The following is a 27121-nucleotide window of genomic DNA, read 5'->3' on the forward strand; positions in this document are numbered from 1 at the left end:
AAGAGGAAACGCGACACGGAATTCCCAATACAATTCTAGAACCGGCGCAACTTAAATCTACGGGGGCCTTGCAAACAGAGAATCCGCCCTGGAAAGAAAATACAACTCAAAAGTATTACGCCGGGAATTAACGGCTGCGCGTTTCGAAGGGGCCCTTTCCTTCGAAACGCGTGGGATCTCAAACCGCGCAAGGCCACGCGGGAGATACGCGAAACGAACGGAGGGAACTCCAAGGGTTCTCGCCTCCGAAAAGTGCGCCGGAGCACGCTCACGGACACACACGCTCGATCCGCGCTCTCACACACACCCACGCCACAAAGGAAACCCCAACACATAGGCCCTACCTGGCTCGTCGACCTCGAAGTCCCAATATTCCTCCAAAGGTCCTCGGCGGAGGAGACGTCCTCAACAGGGTACGGAGTGGAGGCTCACCCAACACACTCGCGACACTCGAAACAACTCGTAATCACGCTCTTCTCGTCGCCGGCTTGTAGCTCTCCCCACCCAGGAGCTTTAAGGGGCTCTTTACGGTGTGGCACCACCATGGATCTCCAACGTCGATTTCTCCTCCCGTTGCAGCTCCGGGCCGATGGCAGGGCTGACCATCTCCAGAGGGTGGCAAGTCCTCTTGGGTGGAGGACACCGCGACCGGCGACTTGCCGCGCTCTCGCGAGGACGCGGCACGGATCGCGAGTGCGAGGGGACCACAAAAAACGGGGGGGTCCCTACTGAGGCGCAGGCCACACATTCCTCCATTCACGCGACCACTTCTGCGGCGTGTTTGGTCGAGGAGGGAGCGAGGACCCTCCGGGGTCAGGGTGCCTTCGTGACGGGTAGAAAAGTTCTGTCCCGTCACAAGTTGTAATAGTTGTACTTTATTTAGATGGGTCATGTACAGCTCATTGCTGGTCTCCCCCGCCAGCCTTGGACAGGATCTACTGTCCCTTTTGCTGGCGGGGGGACTGGTGCGGTGGCCAGGAGGAGAGGCCTCCCTGGCGTTAGGAGAGGCCCAACATGGGAGATAGGCCGCAAGGCCACGAGGGCGTGCGGTCGGCGGTTGGCGACCCCCCAGGGGCGATGTAATACCGTCGGTTACATTCCGCCCCGGGGGACTGTGGTGGAGGGGTTTTTAGTCAGTAAAAATCTAACACTAACCCCCAGCAACATCTGGGGGGTATCTTTTCGAAGATTTTCCCCTCCACCAAGGTATTGTAAACAAAAAAAAAAACGTTTTTACCCCAACGTGGTAACCCATCATTCAGTGTCGATTGGGCAACTCACGTTTCGCATTAGTGTTGCGATATGAAAATATGAATCGCGGTCGTTTTCAGGATAGTTGATTTGATTAGTATTTTTCGCGTTTTCTTAAGTAATAAGTAATGTTTAAAGTCAATTTAGCTTTTGATTAAAATTGTTCGCCCTTTCTTTCAGGGTAGTATTGCGTTTAACTACCAACCGCGAGTGCCATTAGTGTTGCGTATAATGAATATTGATCGCGACCGATTGAAAGTAAATTCTCGTGTTTTGAATTAGTATTTCGTCACATAAAGTGCCCAAAATTTGACATTGATACACCAATTTCAGAATCACCAAGCAGCTGCCCAACTGTAATTTCCCGCAGCTCAGAATTGCTGCACTTCGGTTACTTAAGTTAGGATCGCGCGTTAATTAACACAGGTGCACGTAATTTTATTTAGAGTTGCGAATAATAAAAAGCGCCCCGTGTGGCTGCTCTCGTGAGTTTTTCCATTTTATATTTTACAAATCAATGTTGCTAATGCACCTCGCGATCGTTTCTCAATATCATTATCATTATCATTTTTAGTTGGCGGGAGAAGGCTTATCAACTAAAGAAGTATGCGTATTCAAGATTCATTCTGACTAGTCTGATGCGCCTTGATGCGTTTGCGCTGGTCCGCGCTTGCCGCTCGGACATCGTGCTTATTTCAGCTTATTTCACGTGTGTTTATTATAGAATGGTATGGAATTACTCATTACAGTAATGTGCAATAATATTTTTAGGTTTTGTCAGTGAATATTAAGATTGAATGAAATTCAATTATTGCATTGTGTATTTGTAAGACTATTATGGCCATATTCGAAGTATATTTCACGATTTTATTCCAGTGAGGTTAAGTAATAAGAGCGAATTTCATAATGAGTTTCATAAAAAACACGGTGCAAACATATTCAAATGATGCAAGACTTTTATATAAAGCATTAGACGGTATATTTCTCCTTTATAAAAGCCCGTCTGTGGTCTTTGGACGAATGAAAGGAACAGTGATCTCCAATTTATGTAGAGGTTATAAAATGATCCATATTTAACACTAAACATTAGATCAATAGGATTTTAATACATGATTTATTCGTTTTAGATCTTAACAATATGAATGTACGACCACCAACTAAATATGTATCAATTGAAGGTGCTACTAATACAGATATGAATGTTATCGTTCGTGATAGTTATGCAGATAATATATTAGTAGTAGGACCTCGTTATCAAATGAATGACTTTAAATTAGGATCTACAGTTTTGTCTTCTACAGACCTTAGTGGTCTTGTAGTCTGTGGTATCAATGCTGGTAATAAGCTGATAAAAAAACTACGAAATGCCAATATGACGAGATGTTATAAAGTAAAGGGATTATTAGGCCAAGCAACAAATAACTATTTTCATACTGGAAAAATAATAGAAAAATCTACGTATGCACATGTAAAACGAGGTCACATTGACAATATATGCAGTTCGATGCAATCATCTCACCAAAGAAAAATGTTTGAGTATGTTAGAAATTATTACGTATATGAGCTGAATCAGTGTAATCATATTACATGACACATAAATTTTTGTATGTTAACAGGTTGTGTGGAGTTGATATACAAAGTCAAGCTGCATATGATTTAGCAGTGCAAGGTCTACTAAGACCAGCTGATTCTAATATTCCAATGGTATATACAATCAAATGCATAGACTTTTCACCTCCCGAATTTACACTAGGTAAATGCACTCTGTTAAATGAAAACTGTAATTAGTAGAAATTTCAACCTTACAACTTTTTTTTATGGATTTACAGAAATTGTTTGTATCAATGAGTACGATATGTACCTAAAAACCATAATTCATGAAGTGGGATTGCAACTTCATAGTACTGCTACTTGCACTCAAATATACTGCGGTCGGGAAGGATTATTTACCGTAGAGTCTGCATTATTAAAAAAACACTGGACTTTATCAAATATTTTGAATAATATACAAATGTGTCGTAAGATTATTAATGAGAATCCACATCTGATCAATCAAGATAGTCCTACATTAGTGGATGGTAGTACTGATAGTCCAAAAGTACTTATTGAAGGAGAATCAACGACATAATTATATTTATTGTATATATCTACTATTACATTGTACCAATTACATTACATATTTGTTTAAATTTTATTACAAATTTTAATTGTAATAGATACATTTTTATCATTATCTATGCTTCACTACGACTTCTTTTCGAACGTTGACTGCAATCTGTATCATCGTGTCTATCTGTGGGCTTCATAGATCTTCCCCTTGTCTTATGTTTGTTTGGCCATTGTTGCATTTTCATGCTTTTTGCTATTACACGTTTTTGATGATCCAATTGCGGAAATAAATCTATAATATAAATTAATAAAATATCAATTGCATTTTTGTATTTCAGTTCAAATGATATAATTCATACCTTGAGATTTTTCTAATGCTTCTTTGGCCGAATTCATCTCTGCCTCTTGAATACTATGACCAGAAGCTTTTGCCAATCGTTTCCCTTGAAAATATACAGCAACAGTGTACACTCTTGTATTTGTCGGTCCTTTACACTCGATTACCCTAAAAGAAAATGTGAGTCCACATTTACTATACGACAGCAGATTTCAATTCGTTCATCTTTTTCACAACTTACTTATACACAGGAATATCAGGCTCTCCACCATCCATTGTTCTTAATGTCAAACAACATTGTTGTAATTTGCTTTTTGGATCATTCCAATCTTGATTCATAATAAAATCTTGTAAACGCGGAAAGAAACATACGTCACAGAAGACATGACAATACTCCAAACCCTTATCGACATAAAGAGATCCTAAAAATGCTTCCAACAAATCTGCTCTATCCTTTGTTTTCAGTTCAGCCTTCGGATTACCGTAAAGCGCATACTGAGTCATTCCTAAATCATCGCACACGACAGCTTGAGTTTTATTATTTACAAGAGAACTTCGTAAAAGCTGTAAAATATAAGAAATTGTTTATCACCCATAAAAAAAAATTATTACAATAGTACTTACAGATAAATGCCCTTCATGATGTTCTGGGAAATATTTGTATAAATATTCGGAAACTATGAGTTGTAAAACAGTGTCTCCTAAAAATTCTAGTCGTTGGTTAGAACCTAACGTTAAATTCGTAAATCCTATGCTCCGATCAGTAAATGCTCTTGCTAAAAGACGAATATGAGTGAATTCTATACCAATGGATTCTTCAAACTTCGTTAATTTCTGTGCGACAAAAAGAAAGTATTAATATTAGATTTTTGAAGAACAGCCCCAGAGTAATGAAGAAGTGATTTAGTTCGAACAATACTATTCATTATATCTGAGTACTTATCATATATGTAAACCTACTTGCAAGAGTTCAAAGCTTGGTATCCATTGCCTATCACCCGTTGGTTCTTGCTCTTGTAAAGGATGTTTAGGATAATTTACCCAAACTTTCGAAAGATTTTCTTCATCTTTAAAAAGTGTTTCTCCAAATACTCTGTCAGCAACTTCGATACCTCCATCCAGAAACAAGGAACCCATTAGTGCTTCAAAACAATTCGCCATTGCGTGTCTCAATTCTAAATCGTGACAAAGATCACTACCATGCGCATACAGCATGTATTCTTCTAAATTCAATTTCTTTGCTAATACAGCAAGATGTTGATTTTGAACAATCGCTGCTCTGTAAGTAGCCAATCCACCTTCTTCCAAATCAGGAAACATGTGAAACAGATGAATCGATGTTAGGAACTCGACCACTGCGTCTCCCAGGAATTCCAGCCTTTCGTTGTGCGCTATCGAAGATTCAGTTTCCGTTCCCGCGCCAAATCTTGACATTATATTAATCAATGTATTGATACCACGTTTGCGTGTATTCATGTAATGAATTCGTCGGTCACCATACTCGGGTTGTCTTATTCCACAATTAGTTAAAGAATTTCGCGCATGATCTGGATTTGTACCAAAGTTTTCACGGTAACTGGGGTGCGTCAACGCCAGTTGAAGGAGATACCTATTCTTAAATTCGTAACCTAATGTACGTTCTAAATTGTCCAAGGATTTATGAAATCTAAGATGACAAACAAGTACAGGAATTAACATGGCATGTTGTACTATATCGCACATTATTCCAGTTCGGTAAAATCCTTCAGAACTAACATCTACGGTGACATCACGTTTCATTTTACTTTGAGTTCTTAATTCCTGTAGCTTATTTTCTTTCGCTTCTAGTTTCCTTTTATCTTCAAAAGATGGTTTTGGCATATTGGCCAATAAATGACGAAATTTTACATAATCCCTCCACGCTTTTTGATAACTGAAACAAACAATAAAAATGTAGGTATTATTTGACATTAAGTCAATTAGAAAGAAGTAGATATTTACTCTGCGTTTCCTGCATAACTAAGCTGCGGCGGTCTAATCCCAAAATGAACAATCTCGGGGTGTGCAATAGTAGAAGACGATTGATCGGTTTGACTTCTATCTAATTGATCAACACGAACGCTACACGGCTTTTTCCCAGGATATGTAACAATCATACCCTTTACTTCATCGGCAAAATTTTGCCACTTATATTGTGGCATTTCCACTAACCTAGGTAGATCATCTGGATCTATTAATAATTTACTACTTTTTATTAAATAATTTAAAACCTCATTCATGGATAAAATTTCTTGTCCATTGTCAGCTAAATCACGTACGAATCTTGGCATAAAATGAAATTGTCCACAACCGGATTTATCTTGCGCTGCTTGTAGATCAAAATCTACAAGTTCCAATATTTCCTTAAATAAATACGTTTCTGAAAAGGAAAGTAATTCATAATAAATATAAAACATCAAAAATAATCTATGAAATGTATCAAAACACAACTTACGAAAAAAATCCAATTCCTGAATGGTAAAATTTTCCGGTAATTTTTCGTCTATATACAGAATCGTATACTCTATATTAAATCTTATCACTTTACAAGTCGGCAGTTTTACAAGAGGAAAATGAGAGAGCATAGAAAACCCTTCAAATATAAATTCGTGTTCGTCGTGCTTGATAATTGTTGGCGTTTTAGTAAGAAAATTTGTTGGTGGACTAATCGTAATTCGATAATGATATAATTTATCAGCATTATTCGAAGTCAAGTTGCACTTGTTTATTGCACCTTCTCCAGCATAAATTCCATGTCTAATTCCAGATCGTCTTGATTTCGCGCTACATCTACATAATGGTCCATCGTTCATCTACAATACCCATAATTTAAATAGTATTACTTATGATTCGATATAAGCTATCTGAAACATTTAAAAAATACTCGCTTCTCCAGGATCATTAAACCACATTTCAGGATGTAATCTTTGTGGATGTTGTTTCTTTGCCATTAACTCTTCCATTGTTCTATCATCCTCATCCACGGAGCTATCACTATCAGAAGAGCTGCTACAAACTTCCGACTTGTGTCTACACAGACGAGCTCTAGTTTTCCTTGGAGGTGGTTCATAAGGAGGCTACATAATAAGAAATGAAACATATTTTCATATCTACAAAAATTCCTGACTATATTGCATAAAATAAATGTACCTGCAACGCTCGTGCAGCTGCAGCTCTATCAATTAATAGTTTTTTAAATAATTCACATAATTCTTGCAATTTAGGTGTGCCACGCATTACTTTTGGATTATTATCATCTCTGTTATAATATAAATCTGCTGGGGCAGTACGTGTCCAGACTTTCCTTGCATTTTCCATAATGCCTTCGGGACCCATAGCAGATAATTCATCCATTTTTCTTTCCATATCTTTGCTAGTCTCACAGTAATCCTGCCTGAAAAGAGTTAGAAAATGAAATAAGTTACATTTGTATATTTAATTTGGAAGAAACATATTACCTGTATTTTTCTAGAAGTAATTCTCTTTCAGTTGGGTCCCTTTTACTGGAGGAACTATTACTTAGGCTACTAGTTCTAGATGAGTAAGATTCTTGAGACCTTGACCTTTTCCTGCTTCTGTGACTTATATATGATCTTTGAGAACGCGGCAGATATGAATTATTTCTTCTGTAAGATGATCTTCTATCAACAATTTCTTCATTATGCGAATGTTCTCTAGAACTTGGACTGTTTCTGTGATATTTAGAAGATCTGTCCTTTGGAAAATCGTAACGAGATCTATGGGGGGATCTACTAGATCTAGATCTACAATCAGGAGTTCTAGAACGTTTTCTATTAACTGTACGACTAGTGGAAGATTCTTTGTCTCTGAATTTCCATTCAGGTCTTCTAATGTTTGAGGATTCACTATATTTATCACAAGTAGATTTTCTGTCATCTTCTCGTATTTTATTTGATCCATACCAAGAACTTCTAGTGTTTTGATATTTATTCCAACTGGTTGAATAACTATTAGAATTCCATTCTGTACTGGTATTATTTTGATACGTACTTTTGTCATCCCAATTTGAATTAAAATTTCCAGTTACAGGTTGAGAATAACCAGAAAGTCCAAAATTTGGATTATTGCACTGTGTCTCTGTTTGATTTTCATAAGAAGCATCAGGATAAGAATTTGGAACTTCGCTTTGATAGCAAGGTGTCACAGAATGATACGATGGACCAAAATTGGTAACTTTGTTTTCAGACAAAGTAGAAACTGGTATATTGTAAGACGGTGGTGGCTGTCTAAAATTTGGAGGTGGAAAACTTGGAGGTGGTACAGAATAATATCCCATGTTTTGTGGTTGAGAAACACCTGAACCCCAAAAATAGGATTGGTCAGCATTTGGAGGGTTTGCCATTTCCTACAAAATATTTCACTTGAAATATATATTACGTTAAATAAAAAAAAGAATAAACTTCTTCCTATTATTTACTACAATGAATACGAAGTAAAATGCATGATGCTTATGAAGTTTTGTATAAATTAATCTATACGTATTCTTACAATTTTCAATCTTCTGAAACGTAATAGAATTTTGATGCTAGATTTAATTGTAAAATTGAATGAATTTCTACCATTCTCTTTTAATATTCATTTAGAACAAAAATTCTAGTTCTATCAAAATACTATACATTGTTGGAAAAATACGACAGAATCAGACAGAATACGATATCCAACGACATCTGCTGATGATAAGTGAAATAACCTTTAAAGCACCATAGCGCCAGCTTCTGGTTTTATTGATAACTCAATTCAAATTATACTTAGAAATATTCGAATAATCACAAACGATCATAATTTATATGTATGAAGAATGTTTTCAATGTAACAATTAACATAAGGGTTATTTCTATTATTTCAATAACGTATGCAGATAATATTTAATGATACTGTAATACTAATTAAAGTTTATACTTTTCGATGATACTGCATTCGTAAAAGGTGTAAGACTTTATAATACTAAGATTTTATAATTGAAAATTTATCATTGCATGGTAGCAGTGCTATATTACGCACGTGATTATTATTGCACACGTTATTATTAGTTGATATTTGTATGCGATGTAGTATTGTCCCGCGCATATGTATACATAGAATTGATATTATTTATAATATCAGGTAGCCATGTTTCGTCTTGTATGTCTAACATCCAACATGGGCGTTTCTTTCGTCGTCTGCAAAGTGTCAAATACTTTGCACGGAACGAAAATGTTCAGAGACAGTGATAGATTTTAGCCTTTCTGAAACATCGGAAGATCATTTGTGTTATTCGTCATCACCAAATGCATTCGAGTGAAGACAGAACATACATCCGATCGAGAAAATTGCAATTTTGCTCGGTGATGGCTACAACTCAGTACCGAAGAGCATCTTCTCCAGGGATCTGACTTTGCTTGGATTAAAATCGAAGAAAACGAAGTACACGGTATTCCTAAATTTGTTAACTACAAGCTCGTCCGTCAAAATAATTTGTTCCTTATTTAAATCGATATTCAAGTCTCGACATAAAATGACAAGGTTATGCTTCGCTGTGAAACGAACATCACGATGTTAAAATATTTTAAAGTGTGTGGTTCTTCCAAGTGTACAAAGAATACGACGTACAGGAATTTTTAGCGCAGATATTTCGATGATATGAAATGTGTATAATATAAAAAAAAAGTGAATTGTCTTGTTCAGTATCCAAATCAGCTGATTCCTAGATTGACAGGAAACGTCGAGTGCGATCAACATTCGAAGAGTGACGTATTTAATTATTCTGTGAAGAATATCGATATATGAAAAACGTAAATATATACAGTACTTTTAAACGTACGATTTCTTCGTATTTTAAAAAGTGAACAATTAAAAGATGTCAGGAAACAGTTCCAGCACAGTAGGTACACCAAGAGGTGGCAACTTACAAAATCGTAATTCTCAGAGAAAGGCGCTTCTAAAAGTAGTGATTCTGGGTGATGGTGGTGTTGGCAAGTCTTGTCTTATGAACAGATTTGTGTCAAATCATTTTGACGAACATAGTTTTCATACTATCGGAGTGGAATTTTTAAATAAAGGCATCGAAATCAATGGAGAGGCATATACGCTGCAAATATGGGACACAGCTGGACAGGAAAGGTTCAAGACTCTTAGAACTCCATTTTATAGAGGCTCCGATATTTGTCTTTTGACTTATGCAGTTGACGATAGAACAAGCTTTAAAAATTTAGCACTTTGGAGATCTGAATTTCTTTATTATGCTGATGTTCAAGAGGGATCCACATTTCCCTTTATTGTTGTTGGAAACAAAGTAAGTTGAAAAAGTGGTGGGTAATCAAAAAACCAATATTCATGAAAACATATCATTATATTTATAAAAACAACTGTTGTAGGTGGATGTTCCAGAGCCTGAGAAACAAGTATCTACAGAAGAAGCTCAAGCTTGGTGTGCAGAAAATGGAGATCCCCCTTTGGTAGAAACATCTGCGAAAGATGCAACAAATGTTGAAGCAGCATTCGCTGCAGCTGTTGCTGCTTGGGCACAACTTGAAGCTAGATTAGAGCGTCCCTTTGTAGAAGATACTGTTGATCTTTCTAAGCAACAATCTCCTCATCGTTCGAGTTGTTGTATGCCAATGTCTGGTGCTGAGTAGGTTACACATGCAAGATTTTTAATATTTCTATGTTTTCATAACATAATGCATGAAACTTATTTCTCAAGATCCGCAATTACAGTAACGTAATGAAATGAGTGGTAAGGAGATAAACTGGCATACATGGAATGGATCCATCAAATTTGTTTACACCTGAAAGAGTACACTATGTTGCAAATTGAACCGACTCTTACAAGCAATGAATATTGTATTTAGGACATATAAGGACATTATATTATATAAGTATAAGAATTTTATTCTTTTTTTCTTTGACCTACACTATATAGTTTTGTTTTTAACAATTCGTTTAATTCTTCAGACATTATTCGTAACCATTGGCAATTCGATTACAAAAAGTGTAAAGTTTTTACATACTTGAGAATTATATTAACTTTATAGAAAGATAGTAATGTTTAATATTACCATTGCAGTAATAATCTTGCATGTAACATGCTTTTTCTTCTAGGTCTAACAAAATAATTTGAAGAGATATCTTGCCTGTCTGCAATACATTCTTCACAATAAGGTGAATTTTAATGTTTCAACCAATTTTTTGTTAGTACATTAATATAGTTCCATCTCTCGTGTTTAGACTTTATTAGTAACTAATATGTTTTACGATGCCAATGAATCTAATGTCCATGTTACTTTTACGAATTCGATTCGTTTATTTTGAATAGTTAAAATTTTCTCCAGTGTTTTTGAAATATATAATTTAAAGTTACAAAATCGCGTAAAAAAAAGGTACTATTTTACGGTTGATCTTTCCAGAACGCAACAGTAAAGTGTAAGGTCAAATTGAACGTCCTACTCGTAACACGCTTTGTGCAACTTGTGAGCTACAGACAGTATTTTAAGTGTTTCATACACCATTGGCTTGTGATAAAAGAATAATAATCATCAATTGCTTTATAAATAAGAATTAGTATAAATTGTAATTTAGTTTTGTAATCTAAATTTGCCTTATCCTTGCAGCACAAACTAAGGGCAGTGGTGTAGTATATGTCTGATTTTACAATATATATATTTATGTATATGATAAAGTGCAAAATACTCTGCTGCTCTTGGAATGATCTGCAGTAGGTGTTTAAAGAATTTCCTACAAAATTAATAATGTTATAGATATAACAAATAAAGCTTTTTGTACAATCCTATGTGTATGTTATGCATTTCTAAAGCTATGTAACTTACTTAAAAGCTACTTAACGCTTTAGTAATGCTTTACATATTAAGTATAAAGAGTATGTAACAGAATTGTAATTTAAATATCCTTTCCAATAACGAGGCTTGCATTAATTATACATGTGACATGCATGCTGGTGCTTTTTGTATAGCTACATGTGGGATATATAAATTTCTAGCATCATATTGAATAATGTGTTGGTTCAAACGCGAACTGCATAAAAAATTTAATCATATCAAGGTGAAACGCGTCACCGAGTGCAACACGTAGGTTCAGTCTGCATTAACTCAGTATGTTTTATATTGTTAATCCTATATGACTTTCATTAATAATTTTATAAAAATTACTTTTGTACAGTATACATTGCATTTGTTATAGTATATTTTATGTAATATTATTTGATGTTTATCAAAATCGCAGCCACGATTTTCATAGTATGTCTTAAATATTAATGTGTATCTACACTTTATGAATTTTATAACGCTGGAAATCGTCTTTACAAAAAAAATAAAGGTATTCTGTGCTTGTTTAAAAATGATAAAATATATTAGTAAAATGTCTTTGATACCTCACTTTGATTTTTAATTACACAAGTGAATTTGTATTTATATTGTCTTATATTTTACAAATAATAATAGTTTCTAGATTACTTTTTAATAATACAATTGTTAATATTATTATATTGTAACAGTACATCGTAACGTATGCAATATGCAAAGCAGTACTGCACACTTTTGTTCAAACATTAGTCGATCGAACAATAAACGGGTGTAAAGTATGTTACAATACAAAATTATGAGTAAACGTGTAAAAGTTTGGAGAAAAGTGTGCGCACATCTCACTTTTCTTATTTAAATTTCTTAACAATATTTACATAGTAAATGTGCTATAGTCGTTCATGTCAAAGATCTATCTTCCAATATTTTTGTATACAAATTTGCCTTTTGTATATATTTGTTATCGAATAATAATTAAATCGTACAATCTTTTTAGCAAACAACTGAAAATAACATTCTGTATGCATAAAATAACTATGCATAAGAATAAACTAAAATATTTTTCATCGTATATTTTTTTAGATATCGTGAATTTGGCAAAATTATGTTTCCTGCACATGTTTACTGCATATAATTAATTATTTCAGAGCTTCTCTGATCAGTATGAACTTCGCGGCAGTGTACACGTATGTACATTTTTTATTATGATAATAGAATGTAATCTAAACATGTAAACAGCTAATGACAATGTTCTGTGACATCTACGATAACAGATTTTTTCCATCCAAATAAGAAGTAACCGATCGCTGCACCGAACACTACGGCAAATCCCAACCAAACATTGTACGTCATGAAGATCAGCATGAGGAAATATGACAGCACGATTTGCACAATGTGTAAGAACGTTTGAAATGTATGCATCCATGATAACATTGTGGGCCTGCACAAATTTATACAGAACAGATTAATGCCTGATAAGATTTTGAACAACTGAAAAAATACAACATGTGCAATAATATTAAATTATCATGCAGTGTAATTGTTAGTGTATACATATAAGAAAGGAAAAGCTGCAAAGAAATATTAAGCTTGTAAATCACGAGTCTAGAAGAAAAGGATGAAACTGATACCTAGAGTTAAAAGAAAGTAATGTATGCATACATGAAAATAAATATATGAAAATTACGAGGAGCGAATAAAGTGTTTTCATTAATTAAGGATTGATGCTGGTACAAGAATAAAAAAGAAGAATAAGAAAAAGAAGTAGAAGTTTAAAACGTGCACTTCCAAGAAGTAGCTATACTAAAAAAAAAAGAGAGAAAATTAAAAATCAATGCATTCGTTTCTCCATTACTTACGGCTGTTTGTGAATTACTTCTCCAACCATACTAAAAACACAAAGTCAAATATGACAATGAATAACAAAGCTCGTCATGTTGTGAAGTGAGATTTCGAAACTAAGGTCGGATGTACGTGTAAAAAAGTAATACTTACTGTACGACTCGATTGTCTTCAGCCACAACGTTCTTTTCTGGAGGTATCGTGACGCTTCGGTACTGAAGAGCGTTATACGTTTTCCAAAATAAGTATTCTCGATAATATTTTAAACCCTCGTAAAGCGCGGCCATGATCATGATACCAATCATCGACCCAATGAGACCACCGATCGAAGAAATTTTCCAGGACTCGAACAGTACACTTTCACAATATCCTCCATGGAATGTCATCTGTAAATAGGTTCATTGTTTAATAATGTTGCAACGTGTTTTCATCTGTGAACGATACGTACCGACATACCGTGCATCCCCATATCGGCACATGGATCCGAAGTGGAAGCTCCAGTATGACCTGTATGGTCCATACCATCGTGATCCATACTGCCATGATCCATAGAGCCCATACCATGGTCCTCCATGCTTGAATGAGACATGACAGCATCATGAGCCGTATGGCTACCCGATATATTCATCATGTGCGCCATGTGATCATGCGACATCTAAAAAGAAAGAAGATTCAGTCGTAATATATTTATAGGTTCTGAAGACAGTTTTGAAACGAACTCTCAAAAGAATCGAAGGAACTACAAAGAAGCATCATTTTTTCTAGCGTTAATTTGCGAAGGCAGCAATGTTCGAAGGCCTAACTAATACCAAACAGTTATCGAGGCCAGAAGCCAAACGGCCATTCAAATTCTATCGACCATCGTTTATATATGACACTATTGGTAATATCCATTCATACAACCGCTTGTCGAGTGTACATTGGCACGATAATAACTTTAACAAAGGAAGGGGTGGGAAGTGTATGAAAGCGGATACCAACTATGATGAAAGTAGCATGCAAAATTTCTAATGACGAACGTTTCTTTGGGAATCCATAAATGACATCGATAGCGAACTGGATTCTGTGTACAACGGGCACCTGTTGCTCGAATAATACTTGCCACGCTTACAAAAAGTGTTTAATGCATATATGCACGATCCAATCGATAGCCGATACCACGTGTCTCGTTAAATCCGATATTCACGAGAATCAAAACATTATTTAACAGTAACAAAAGATCGTAATCTTAACCGGATACGTTTGATTCTGTAAATCTAATCGATTTCGTCGCGAATTACTAAAATTAGATAGCCGCAAGGTGACCGTTATGTAATTGAAATTCGTTTACAAAAAGTTTGTCGATATCTTTGAAAAACCATTACCACGTCCGGTTTCGGTATGATGCGTTAAACCCTGGCCACGTTCGACGATACTTTTTTTATTCTCAATTAACAGATTGATTTTTGTTAAGTCATGCGTTCCCCTTCGGCAGTCTGCCAAGGTAGCCGTGAACGAGTTTGGAACAGAAGTACAAGAAGAAACGAGTTCATGACTCGTGCTCGAGCGGCTCGAGAGAAGAACAAAGACATCGTGTAAAAAAATCGCGAGTTGGCGTACTTTCTAAAACAGATTTCTTTGAAGATAGGTACAGTGGTCCGACGTACCGCGACCAAACATTCCTTTCTAGAGTCTTGCACGCTATGGTCACGGAATTCACAGTGGCGATAAAATTCTTTTACTCTTTTGCGCCAACACCGCAGAGCACGGTAATGGTGTGAGATTTCTTAAATTCTCAGAGTTCATATAATTAAATTAATTAATAATTTAAAGAAAATAAAGATATAAAAATGATTAATATGGAGAATAATTATAATATTATTTATTAGTTGTGATTATTATATAGGCATAAGAGAAGTAAGAGAAGAGAATAGAACGATAAGAATTGAATATGTAAAACAGAAAAAGTATGTAAATTATTTTATAAAGAACAGTGACCAAGTTTCACCATGTGTAAGTGTAATGGTAGAGCAAATATTGTAGAAAAAAGTAAGAATGACCTGGTTAGTCTGAACACTATTAAAAATTTAACCAAGCCTACCAGCATAAATGCAACAAAAATTCGCGACGGCTCTGTGATTAGAAATGTATGAGCGACATGATCTGACAAGTGGTTTTAGTCTATCTCTATCCACTAAATAAGTAGCTGTGCAAGCGATGACAAGAAGCGTTTAAACCGATAAAATAATGAGTTGATAAGAGCCAAACGGCTGAAATGTGACGCCTTGAAAAAATTATACCGCTCGTTGAAACGAAACATGATATGCTTCGCGTGGAAAGCGGTAGTTCGCAAAAGGGTAACATAGTTCGTTACATTGACGTTATTCAGCTATTAACTACGTATATTGGCGAATCAAGTATTTTATTTAAACGGTTGGTGAAAGTAACAGTTTTCAAGTTAGTTTTTATTTCGCGAGCGTTTAATTTAACTACTTTTTAGAAATGCAATAAATATTTATAACGATAATATTTCTTTTTGATAAAACCTTTCAGAAAAAGAAACGATATCTCGTAATGATTAGCTTCAGGTCTCGTTTAGTTTAGATCATTAAAAACGATACATTTGGTAACACAAACGTATCTTCTTTTTCTTTCAAAATTTACGTATCGGCGAGATAAAAATGGTTAATAATACAAAATAAACGAAAAAAGTAGACAAAGTATTGATTTCCTAATATAATTTTTCTTTTTATCAATTTCACTGCGATTTCCGCTGTCTTATCAACCTATTAAAGTTAATCTTAATGATAGTTAATCTTATTGTTGTTGAACGATAGTTATACCGAATATAATGACAAACAATTATATACGCTTGAAATATGTATCAAAGTAACAAGCTCAATATGTCACATTTTGGCGATAAACGTTTCAAAATGTAGTAAAAATACATCAATCCGCGTGTAAATATGTACTTGCCAGTGACATTTAGCCATGCATCGATGGTTTGTCAGTTATACTTCGACAGCCTTGAATACACTGAACAAATACTGTGTTGTCAGTACTTCAATTGATAACTAGGGAAAAAAGCAATAAATTTGACGCGATAAATAGTAAATCGATCAAATTGAACGTGAATAAATTAAAAAATAAAAAAAACAAGAAAACAAATCGCTTTCGTAATGATGCTACAGAGTTCAAACCGTGTGCAGGAAAAAACAATAAAGCTAGATTAGTCAAGTGATAAGTTGAAAATAACAGGATCCCCGTGATAAGGCACCGCACCGTTATAAAATACGGTTAAAAATGTCGTCGTATCATATCGCATGCGATTAATTTAAAAGTAGGGATGAGTCATGTTAAAAAAACAAAAAAACCTGTTATTAGATCGTGATGCAGGTAGTTCACGATTGATGAACCAATTCATCTAACAATTAGGATCGGAAATATCGAACGAAATATTTAGAAATGAGAACTGTTTGAATCGCAACAAGGTTACAAATAAATTGTTACGCGTTTTATCGAAGTATTTTGATTAAAGAAACAGTAGCCGGCGGAGAATATAAGAAAAATGATCGGAGAAGTTGTATGGCAATGTATAGTCGACAATTCTTTGCTTCGCAGGAATCTTGATATTGAAATACCAAGATTCCACGTGAGGAAGTATGCATTATAATTTTCCTGGAAAGGACGTCCCGATTATTGATTAATTCCGGTATAGTGAAGGAATGCATCGACTCGTTGAATGCAAAGAACAAAAGAGATTTCCAATTACATTATCAACCCCTTACTCGTGTTGATTATAGGAATATATCTTGTTGCTTCGAACATCCTGTACGTCGTTGATTTAATGCATCGAAATTATGGTATCGTTACGTAATGTAAAACTAAGTGACCAGGAGGCGGGCAATATTGGTTTCAATTGAATCGATAACAGCTAATCTCGATTAATTAGCGTATGATACTTTGACGTCGAAATTTTCATATGAAAATCACGATTCAATCGGTGAACATCGAAGCGTAAATCACAGTTCGTTTTCTTTCAAGAAAACGTTTACAATTCCATTATAATTTAGATGAAACGTACTTCGCACAAAATTATTTGAGTACATTCTCATGGACAGAGTTTCACGATACATTCACTTGCTATCGGTATGAACTATCTCTGTACCAATGTACCATATGTCATTTATATATATTTTCAAGAGAAAGAAATTTAAAAATTATTACTTTCAAAGAACAAGATGATGCGTAACTTATTATACATTACGAAAATGAATCAACGTGTTATTGACAGTTTACGACGATGACATTAAATCCACGTTAAGTTATGTGAAAGTTTTGTTACATAGAACTTTCTTGCTGCATTCTACATAGTAACGTGAATGTAGCTGTTTAAGTAGGTCGACTGTTTGCTTCGTGTTTTATACACAAAACGAGATTAAAATTGATAAAAGTATATGAGAATGACAAGTTAAGACGTGAACTTTAAGAGCATTATGTCGTTATAATGATGATTGCATGTTTGATTATTCCGATTTGTCGCTTGAAGAATGATCATATCTGTTACCTTCGTTGAAAATTAAGGGTTATGTCACACACGAAACACGCGTTAATTCGCGAAAATGCTTGAATGCGAAATTGATAAGTAACACGGACACTGTCACAGTTTCTGTTGCGGGGACAGCCAAACAACCTCTCAGAGATCCATTAAAAAACTGCACGCAACATTCTCGGTCTCGGTTTCCTCCATCGCCGTGGATGTAAAATACCGAAGACTCGACTGAATGATTTTCTATGGGTAACACGTCACATGAAAGTAATAGCATGTTTTAACGACAGATGGCATGATATACTGCGCAATTGTTCAAATGCTGCGGAATCGTTATACAACATTTCAACGGAAACTACTTACGTAACTATGGTATAATTAATAAAATCATACGAAAGTTGGAAACACGTTTAAAGTTTCGCATGAGATTTTTTTAAATGTACAGAATTCGTTCTTTTGTCTAGCAGAAATACCAGCGTCGTATAACAATCTTTCTTTTTCCTTATACAATTTCTGTTTGGTAATTATCGCTTCTTTTCGAGCAATTCCGTATGAATATTAGTTGAATAACTTTAATTAAATCATTTCTTGCATTATTAATTACGTATACAAAACTATCTATCGTAAATCGTAGACGTGAACGCATGTGTCCATGCTACATAATAATTTTCTAATAATTACTTCTCGCCATATTCAATTTTAATTTTATTACCTAGCACAGGTACATACGAATATCGTAGTTATGATTTTATTTATTCTATTAACTATAAAAATGAGTCTATGTACTATTGTAGTGTACGTGCTTTCTATAACAAGGCAGATTCAATTCTGGCACATTTATCAGATTCAGTTTAATCCAAATTTCAGTAACTCTCGGGATATTTAGTTTTAATTCTAGCCGTTCATAGACTTGAGATCTTGTTCTATTCTGAATCGATAACGTTGCTAAGAGGTCTCTGGCTGGAGTTTTGAGACAGAAAATTCCATCGAAAGTCCAGTCTATTTTATACGCGTTGTTTGTGCGTACTTTCCGCGCATGCTCGATGGTTGTGTATTTTTCATATTTTGACAGGTATTGTAACAGTTCTTCTTGTTTTTGTTAAATATCGCATATATTTCGTCATGCCTGTTATGCCATTATGGCCGAATTTGCAACCCAGAGCGACAGATCCTCTTTGGTTTAATGCGGACAGGCCATGCGACGACGAGAGCGAGGTAGCTGCTCTTGAAGCGGAACATCAAGCATGGGTTAGAATCACGAACATAATTACAACCATTAAACTATTAAACGTATATAACTAATTCTATTTTTATGTGTTTTTTTTAGAGAGAACATGTTCGAGTGCAAGGGTACGATCATATTCCGATTGGCAAAACTGTTAGTGAAGTAAGTTAACCTCACTTTTATTTTCCTTGCGTATTTTATATTCTGCTTATCTATTTGATAAGTTTTGAAGCTAGATTCGTGTACTTCGTCGTATACATTATAGAAGCATGTCAGTTGAGGTAAAATTACCTTTTTTTTTTTTTAAAATATTGAATCTTTTACCAGATGTGGTAGTTGTTAGGTACGTGTAACATTACCGACCGTCGGGACAGTCAACAAACGAACGAATAAAAAATATTCTCCATACAAATGTGATAAACTAGTTTCTTATATTATTGTATTGTGATTCTTTCAAATAGAATAAGCGTTATATATAATTTTAAATATACTTAGTTTAGGGGATCAATAGAAGAGGAGGAAGAGGAAGAAGAGGAAGAAGGCGAAGGAGAAGAGGAAGAGGAATCAGACACCCATGAAGAGGAGGAAGAAGAATTGGATGAAATCGATATGGAAGTGAGCTATTCACACCAACAACAGAGATCAAGTCCAACGGACACTGTGACCGATCCAGTGTCCATCAGAATGGTCAGCACACATGCTGCTCGCTACACTTAGTCCATACTTTGCGAATCTTGTTCCTCTTTGACATTTTGTACACTTTATTTCTTATATTTTAAATATTATATATTGTACGTTCAGATATTAAGGATCGATAATAGAGTTTATCAGAGATTAATAATTTATTTGTATATAGAAAATAATAAAGTCTTGTAGTAAGTTTAACGCATGAAATGTTACGGTTATAGGAATTTTAAACACTGCTACATTATGAAAACACGATGAATTCAGCTGCTCAAGCATTCCCATCGCTAGTACAAGCGTCATTATTATGAATAGTCAGCGTTTTCGATTCACCGCGTGTTCGGTCAAGGACCCCGCCAACATTCGATCCAACGAGGCGAGCCGGACAACGGAAATTCTGCGTCACCGAAAAATTACGCGAAACAAGAAACGTGGACGCTGAAAATTTGTGTAACGGCGTCAACGGAAAACATGGCAACGAGTGAAAAAGAAGAGTACTCTGGGGGATTTATTTCTAGTGAATGAATCAACCATTTTTTTAAAATATCTAGTACATGTTTATAGAATGCTTTAACAATGTTTTATAAGTATCGATCTAGTATGTCTAGTAAAGAACTCCCCGCACCCCGAGATAAGCTGTTGGATAGGTAAACATTTATGTTCTAAACAATCTGTTAACCACGTGTGACTCTGAAATCACCTATCTATTATTTACTTTACACATAATTGAACATAATTTGAGTTGTGCAAATCGAAAATTCGAAGATCGTACAGTTTTGGAAATATCTAGCGGTCCAGTTTGAGAAACATGGTCTCGAGGTTTCGTTTCTACTCGTCTGTCGATGGGACACGTTCCACGAAAACTACCAGCTACGTCAATTCTTGGTCTATTTGAATGAAATTTTCTGAGTGTACCATTGAAATCCAAGTTTTTCAAATAATGTAAAAAGAAGCTCGATTCTTTTAAAAGCTGTTACCACGGCGGTCTCTATGATGTACGAACGCTTGGCATAAATCAGATGCCGCGAAGTGGAGTTTTCAACGTACTTTGGTGCAGGAAATTTCGTTTGGCGTCGCGTGGATATCGTAAGGTCGGTATCGGGGTATAAAATTTCCTTCAAAGACCGATCCATGGCTCGTCGAAAGCGATCGAACACACAAGGGCTTGGCCCCTGTCCCTTTCTCTCCCAGTGTCTCGATCTTTCTCTTTGGAGAACGGGGCAAGTCGGTACCCCGCCTCGCTCGTAAAGGGCCATGGAACCGCATCATGCTCGACCGGGACACTCTCTGTACACTCCGTATACCCACCTATACTAGGTGTAAGTACACGCGAGAATGTATTATATACCTATATACAGCGCCGGCTCTCTCGGCGTGTAACTGAAGTAAAGCCAGGTTGGTGCCCCCGCTAGGGTGAACGAACGGGTACGCTCAGGCAAAAGCGAACCCGTGCGCCTCCTCCACCTCCTCCTTCTCTTTCTCCGCCACCTCCTCCTCTATGCAACGACCTCCGTCTCCTCCTCGGCTGAGAGATCCTCGCCACTGATGTCACAGCGGAATTGCAAATTTTTTTCCCCGAATACTGTCGTCCGTTAGGGAGAGCAAAACGCGACCAACGACACACCGCTGTGTTGTGGTGAAATTTTTATCGAACCCGTCCAACGACAGCTACCAAGTCATTTTCGCGATTTTTCCTCGGACACGGTCCGCGAACCTCGAACGTTGCGCGGGTCGAACATAGGGATGAGCATAGTATCGATGCTTGTTAGAGACGAGTTGCCAAAATCGCGTAACAATTAAGCCATTTTATTTTGAATTTGTTACGTAATAGTAATTTGTACGCGAATTAATGTTGCAACTTGTAGCTTGAACATAGAGGCCAACGTACACTGGAGAATCATAGATAATGTAAATATGGTTGATATTATAAGCTTCGCTCTTGGGACAATAACAAATTTTCTGTTCTTTTTTCGTATTCCATAACTTCTGTGAACTCCCAATATACATTTTAAGCAGCGGATCATGTTTTCCGCATGTGTCACATAATGTATGCGATAAGCTGGATTTGTGGTAGCGAACATGTTCAGCTCGAGTTCATAAATTTTACTGGATTTAAGCTTTATAATAATTGTATTCTGTGCACAAAGTGTATGTGAAATATTCGAAAATTAACTCAGTTTCATAAACATACACGAGTGTAAAATAAAACACGAAGTGTAAATATTCTAAAGTTGTAAAGTTTGAATTCTTATTTGAAGGTTTACTTCATTGTATCCTAAGTCAAATTGACTCTTCTCGTTGCTTGATCTTTAAGGTGTATCGATGTTAGGCTTGTGAATATTTTGAGGTGTCTCGTTCACTCGTAGTCGAAAGCGAGTAGCAAAGATATTTGCAATTTTATTCGAGCAATTGAATCGCTTCAAGGTTAATTTAACTCGCGCGCACCGCCAGCGAGCGTTTCCATCTCCCTTGAGCGCTTAGCGTGTTGCGAAGCATAAATCTCGGGATTTATGAATCGCGTAGTTTCGTAGATGGTAATACCCTACGGTTTTATGAATTAATACCGGTCATATTAGACGCATAAATCTCAGCGTTCGGGTGGATGGAATCGTCTATGAGGATTATCCTGCCGCTACGCGATTCTACCGCGGCAGCTCGTTAGATCGCTGCGATCAATCTTTCAAGCCCTACGAAAAGGGGAAGAAACGTTCCTTCGTGGCCAAACGTCGCACGAAGCTTTTGCACGAAAATGCAAATTTCGAAAGGACAGTGTCACTCCTTTATTTCAATCATTCGATAGAAAATCCTTGTTTAGTATCTGTGTTGGTCTTCAGGAAAATCCTTGGCTTTGTGTACAAAAAGGATATCGATTTAAGAAACAACATTTTATTACAACAAAATGTACTTATTTCATTTCAAATCTTATCCTAAGTCTACTCATATGGAAACACCATTCCATGGAATAGAGTTTAGAAAACATTGTGTTAGAGAATACTCATCGGCAAGGTTTATCAGAACTGTTTTGTTTCGACGAGTGGCACGTGTCCCTGAAGGTTGGCCTCACTTTTATTCCAACGTTGCTTAGCAGAAGGGAAAGCCACGGGACACAGTGGCCAGACATCGAACGTTACTCGAGTCTTCGATGCGCCATTCGGTGTTTCGGTTCAATGTTTGCGTCGTAAATTCGTAGCAACGTGTTCGAAACGATAACGATCAATGCAGCGGGAATCTAATCTTGATGTCTGCGTTCATTTCGCTTATCGATAGCGGACGGTCGAAATGTACGCGCCCGCCGGGGCCTTATCGGATTTCAATTGCTCGACCAAGTTCAGGCCTCTGTGTCCACGAGCGCGACGCGCGCGAACAATTTCGACACGCGTGATCTACTTCGCGTCCTCGCTAATGTCGACTTGACCTACTGGCCTACATGTAGGTAGTTTAAGCATCCATCCATCCGACCTTGGAGCGATATCAGCCGCGTCCACCCTTTCTCGAGATTTCGCAAAGCGTCGACTCGATGGAACGGCTGTGCCCCATCGTCCAGTTCAGGTGGGCCAAAATTTGAAATTAAGGTTCACGATGAAAAAGATTCTTAAGTGACAGAGACACACGAGGAGTCGAATCAGTTATGTAAGATAGATTTGTTTCAGGTGGACTCCTCCCATTTCGAAGCTTCGCATGCCGTATTTTAACGGACTTTCCAGCTTTAAGAAAGGTAAATCTCATTCTATATAATGACTAGTAACATTTCTTCGACTTTCGAGTGTTAAAAATAGTACCATATTAACTTTCCAGTTTGATTCCCTACAGGCCAGGCCGCCGAAGAGGATCAGAATTATGCCCACCCAAGAAATTTCAATTTGATGTCTGGCTGCCAAAAAATAACGATCTGCTCCAAAGAATACGTCGATCCCGGATTCCTTTTTGAGATTTTCTGCAGTTGCGCGGCCATCGAGTCCATCGATGCGAGTTTTACGCTCATGGAACACAATAAAACGTTGCAAACAGTAAACGTCGCGAACGGTTAACGCTCAATTAGCGATTTACTGCCACTGTGGAGGTTGGTCCGCGCGTCAACCGTCGTCTTCAGCGGAACGCTAAGGCGCACACCGCCGCGGGGGAGCAGACCTCGACGGTCTAATGTCGAGTTAAGCACCCCGACCTACCTCAAAAGACGTTGCACCGACGTAACAGATAATAAATCCCGTGCACTGAGAGCTAGCAAGCGGAAAGAAAATGAGAGTGTCGGGAGCGAAGATTGGACTGACGGTGGCTTTTCTCTTGGCGAGCCGCTCGGGTCCCGTAGGATGTGTCGTTCCCTCCGCGGAGAGGACGATGAAAAACGCCTGGAATGAATGCGGAATGCGTGAAGTAAGTGTGGAATTTAGATGGAAAGAATTTGGAAAAAGAAAATCCATGGCAATAATACGCAGTAACCCATTTGCATCGCCAAGTTGAACGTGCCACGAGCGTTCATCATCGATAAGTCATCGTCGACCATCGCAGTTGGTTTGTATCGGAGTCGTCAACCCTTAACGGTTGAGATTTTTAGATTCGAGTACGTTATACTATATACAATTCTTGTACAAGTATTGTACTATTTGTGCTACGTAAAAACATGACATACATTGTATGTTACAATTTGCCCTCAGGGGCTGTAGCGGTGTTTGTAGCTACAGTACGGGCTTAGCAACCACGAGGTACCCGAGCTAGAGGGGCCCAATAGATGAAAAGTAAGAGATACTGCAAACAGTATTAAAATAATGCAGGAATCACGTAAGACGATGATAAGAAGAATGGAAATAAGCTAGTAATAAGTAAGCAGTAGTGCAATAACTTTCTATAATAAGTTACGCACTTTAAATAAACGAATGAATGTATGTTACAATACAAGTCAGTACCATACTTAGAAAACGAGCCTCGAATCCGGAAAAGAAGGCCAGACAGGGGGAACGCACTGACGTAGTCATATTTTCGCTAAAATTCATAACACGGCTATATATGTACGCAATTCTTCCTATTACCCAACGAATGTTTATGTTTGAAAGTATTTTAAAAAATATATTCGTCACCGCTCGAGGCTTTATCGTAACTAGAGGAGTCGCGCGCGAGCGAGAGGCGACGAACAAGTGTGCTCGCGCGACAAAGATGGCCCGAGGAGCTCGCGAGACAGAGAGAAGATCAGTCGAGTGATGCGCGCGCAAAGGAGAGGAAGAAAGACGGAACGAGCCGAGCGCGAGCAGGAAGAACGGCACGAGCGAGAGCTAGGGACTTCGGGAGTGCTCGGTCGCTCAGTCGAACGCGCGATTACAAGCACATGAGACGCGTGGGCTCTCTCGACGGCCAGCCTGGAAAGTGTTTCCATTCGTACGCGAGACCACGTGCCGGCGAACACCGCCGGAACGCGACTCACTCGAGTGACATAGGAAAACGGACAGGACAGCACCGTGTGCGGACACCTCCCTCTTCGCGCTTCCGTGGCACTTGGTCAATCGAACCTAACCTCCCTCACCCCTGGATGCACCCGTGGAGAACGCGGTATCGCGGCCACAGCTGAAAGAATATCGCGGCGAGGACGGTGCGCAAATTGCAGTGTGTGGGTGGTTTGTCAGTTGGTGACTTGAAGTGAACCGAAGATCAAAGGAGGAACGGATCGAGCCGACGATCGAGAGGAAGGAAGGAAGAAGCTTGCGCCGCACTGCTGGATCCAGATGTCACGGGCGCATCCTCGATCGGTGAGTGACGATACGTTTACTTTTCTCGAGGGTGAACCAGCCACTTGAATCGCTCGAAATCGGGGTCACCGATTCGGTAAATCGTTCGTGCGAATATGAGCGAAATGTTTCTCGAATATCATCGACGCGAAACGGTTTATCGATGGACAATAAGAATTAACTGTCAATCTATTATGTTTCGAAATTAACACGTTTCGACCGCTACGATGGTCATTGTCGCTGACTCTTCGAACTTGGACCATGGTTTTACTTTTTGGAGTAATTTGAAATTCTTCTTTCAGTGAAGCTATGGAGTTGAATATTAAATAAGCGAAAAGAGAAATTTATACAAGCTATCGACACTGTTCTTCCGTGCAATTTGAGTTTTATTCTTCCTTTAAATCGCGTACATAGAAGAGTCAACGCTAGCGACGAATTATTCTCATTGAATCGGAGCTAAAGCCATATTTTCAATTCCTAGGTAAAACTTTAGCAGTCAACAACGTTAAGGGGTCTTGTATCAGATTTTGTACCGAATACGATATTCTTAAGACGGTTAGCGAGTGTTGATCGCGATGTCGATCGACGATTTGTTAGCGGTCCGACAGGATCGTCTATTTTTTCTCGAAGAATCGAGGGATGGGTTCCGCGAGGTTTCGAGCGAAAATGCTAGCAGTGTAATGGGAAGGCCGTTTTTTCGAGCGAAATTGGTGAAATCGGGGCAGGAAGGAGGGATCATTGACCGTACAGATTAAGACGGACTAGGACATCGTCGAAAGTTTCGGCCAGTCATGGAAAAAGTGTTCACCGAGAACGCCAAGCAGAACCGCGACCCAGTTCCTTTTCAGAATTTTTCCAACGTTTCGACGACAACGTGTGTCGATTTTGGAGCGTCACAGGGGTCATCGAAACGCATCGCGATTCGTTACGGTGCGCGTCAGTATTCTTGGTACCTTGTTTACGTTCCTAGCGAAACACGCCAGAACGAACAGAGCTACTCCTTGACTGGGAACTGAAATAGATTCGTAACATTTTACGTTTAACTTAAACCTCACCCGTGTCAATATTTAACTTTCCCCTGGGAATACCTCTCGAATCCCGAAGCTATTTATCGCGAGATTTGGATCCACGAGGATCCCATCCGCCCTAGGGAATTATTTATTGCCAACTCGTTACGAGTCGCGGGAAGTACCACGCTGGCGTTAACCCGCTCGAGCCGGATTTACACGAGTGTTGCAGGGAATCGAATTTACATTCGTTTGATGAACTATGAAACAGATGATTTTTTTCCAGTAGTTTCGAGGCAATTTTTATCATTTCTTTTGCAGTCACATTAATAGACGGTTGTAGCGTTGGTAGCTTTTTTTATTGTTTAAATATAGTTTATGGTGGAAATATTTTAGAAACCAAGAAGAATGTCAGGAAAAGAAAGTCGATTCTTTTGCCTAGAGAAAAGAGTAGCACTATAAAGTATTCTCCCTCTTAAGAACAGAATTTATAGAGTAATTCGATATTTATGATGTCCATCGATGGCCGGCTGATTTGCTAGCAAATTTTGTTTACGCTTGACGATCTTGCGCCACACTTTCTTTCGTCTCT

General features: G+C 37.6%; 7 protein-coding genes across 18 annotated transcripts in view; 4 read left to right on the plus strand and 3 right to left on the minus strand.

Annotated features, from left to right (window-relative positions):
* LOC128881652 (14 kDa phosphohistidine phosphatase-like) overlaps positions 1-27121 on the minus strand; it is a 124883-nt gene that overhangs the window by 80676 nt on the left and 17086 nt on the right. The gene's annotated exons all lie outside the window — the stretch shown is intronic.
* On the plus strand, positions 1822-3484 carry LOC128881647 (pseudouridylate synthase TRUB2, mitochondrial). 2 transcript variants are annotated; one of them, XM_054132922.1, is made up of 5 exons: positions 1822-1979; positions 2128-2305; positions 2379-2787; positions 2868-3004; positions 3081-3484. In XM_054132922.1, the coding sequence occupies exons 2-5, from the start codon at positions 2158-2160 to the stop codon at positions 3377-3379; spliced, it is 993 nt and encodes a 330-aa protein (XP_053988897.1). In that variant the 5' UTR covers positions 1822-1979; positions 2128-2157; the 3' UTR covers positions 3380-3484. The 2 variants fall into 2 exon arrangements, with proteins under 2 accessions (XP_053988897.1, XP_053988896.1); XM_054132921.1 differs by lacking the exon at positions 1822-1979 and having other exon boundaries at positions 1986-2305.
* On the minus strand, positions 3486-8392 carry LOC128881641 (ribonuclease 3). The gene is made up of 11 exons (XM_054132907.1): positions 8225-8392; positions 7174-8081; positions 6866-7109; positions 6604-6792; positions 6171-6528; positions 5678-6095; positions 4658-5609; positions 4322-4531; positions 3939-4261; positions 3720-3865; positions 3486-3652 (listed from the first exon to the last, which is right to left on the minus strand). The coding sequence occupies exons 2-11, from the start codon at positions 8076-8078 to the stop codon at positions 3486-3488; spliced, it is 3912 nt and encodes a 1303-aa protein (XP_053988882.1). The 5' UTR covers positions 8079-8081; positions 8225-8392.
* Positions 8835-12209, plus strand: LOC128881650 (ras-related protein Rab-9A). Of its 7 annotated transcripts, XR_008458136.1 has the most exons (5): positions 8836-10007; positions 10090-10346; positions 10419-10593; positions 10817-10876; positions 11122-12209. XR_008458136.1 is itself a non-coding variant. In XM_054132927.1 (4 exons), exons 1-3 carry the CDS (start codon positions 9573-9575, stop codon positions 10833-10835), a joined length of 711 nt encoding a protein of 236 aa, XP_053988902.1. In that variant the 5' UTR covers positions 8835-9572; the 3' UTR covers positions 10836-10876; positions 11122-12209. The 7 variants fall into 7 exon arrangements, 4 of the variants coding, with proteins under 4 accessions (XP_053988902.1, XP_053988901.1, XP_053988900.1 ...); XM_054132927.1 differs by lacking the exon at positions 10419-10593 and having other exon boundaries at positions 8835-10007; XR_008458135.1 differs by having other exon boundaries at positions 10419-10876.
* Positions 12107-18128, minus strand: LOC128881651 (high affinity copper uptake protein 1). Of its 4 annotated transcripts, none has more exons than XM_054132930.1 (5): positions 17918-18128; positions 13820-14026; positions 13525-13757; positions 13389-13418; positions 12107-12970 (listed from the first exon to the last, which is right to left on the minus strand). In XM_054132930.1, the coding sequence occupies exons 2-5, from the start codon at positions 14024-14026 to the stop codon at positions 12769-12771; spliced, it is 672 nt and encodes a 223-aa protein (XP_053988905.1). In that variant the 5' UTR covers positions 17918-18128; the 3' UTR covers positions 12107-12768. The 4 variants fall into 4 exon arrangements, with proteins under 4 accessions (XP_053988905.1, XP_053988906.1, XP_053988904.1 ...); XM_054132931.1 differs by having other exon boundaries at positions 18007-18125; XM_054132929.1 differs by lacking the exon at positions 17918-18128 and adding an exon at positions 16327-16350.
* Positions 18900-22032, plus strand: LOC128881653 (anaphase-promoting complex subunit 15-like). 2 transcript variants are annotated; one of them, XM_054132935.1, is made up of 4 exons: positions 18900-19147; positions 19227-19286; positions 19620-19811; positions 20033-22032. In XM_054132935.1, exons 1-4 carry the CDS (start codon positions 19022-19024, stop codon positions 20039-20041), a joined length of 387 nt encoding a protein of 128 aa, XP_053988910.1. In that variant the 5' UTR covers positions 18900-19021; the 3' UTR covers positions 20042-22032. The 2 variants fall into 2 exon arrangements, with proteins under 2 accessions (XP_053988910.1, XP_053988909.1); XM_054132934.1 differs by lacking the exon at positions 20033-22032 and having other exon boundaries at positions 18907-19147; positions 19620-20009.
* LOC128881643 (ecdysone-induced protein 74EF) overlaps positions 25098-27121 on the plus strand; it is a 208507-nt gene continuing 206483 nt past the window's right edge. Inside the window, exon 1 of the mRNA XM_054132910.1 lies at positions 25098-25543. The gene's annotated coding sequence lies outside the window, so the exon portion shown is untranslated. The remainder of the gene's footprint in view (positions 25544-27121) is intronic.

Source organism: Hylaeus volcanicus, chromosome 8 (assembly GCF_026283585.1).
Source record: "Hylaeus volcanicus isolate JK05 chromosome 8, UHH_iyHylVolc1.0_haploid, whole genome shotgun sequence".
NCBI classification, from domain to species: domain Eukaryota; kingdom Metazoa; phylum Arthropoda; class Insecta; order Hymenoptera; family Colletidae; genus Hylaeus; species Hylaeus volcanicus.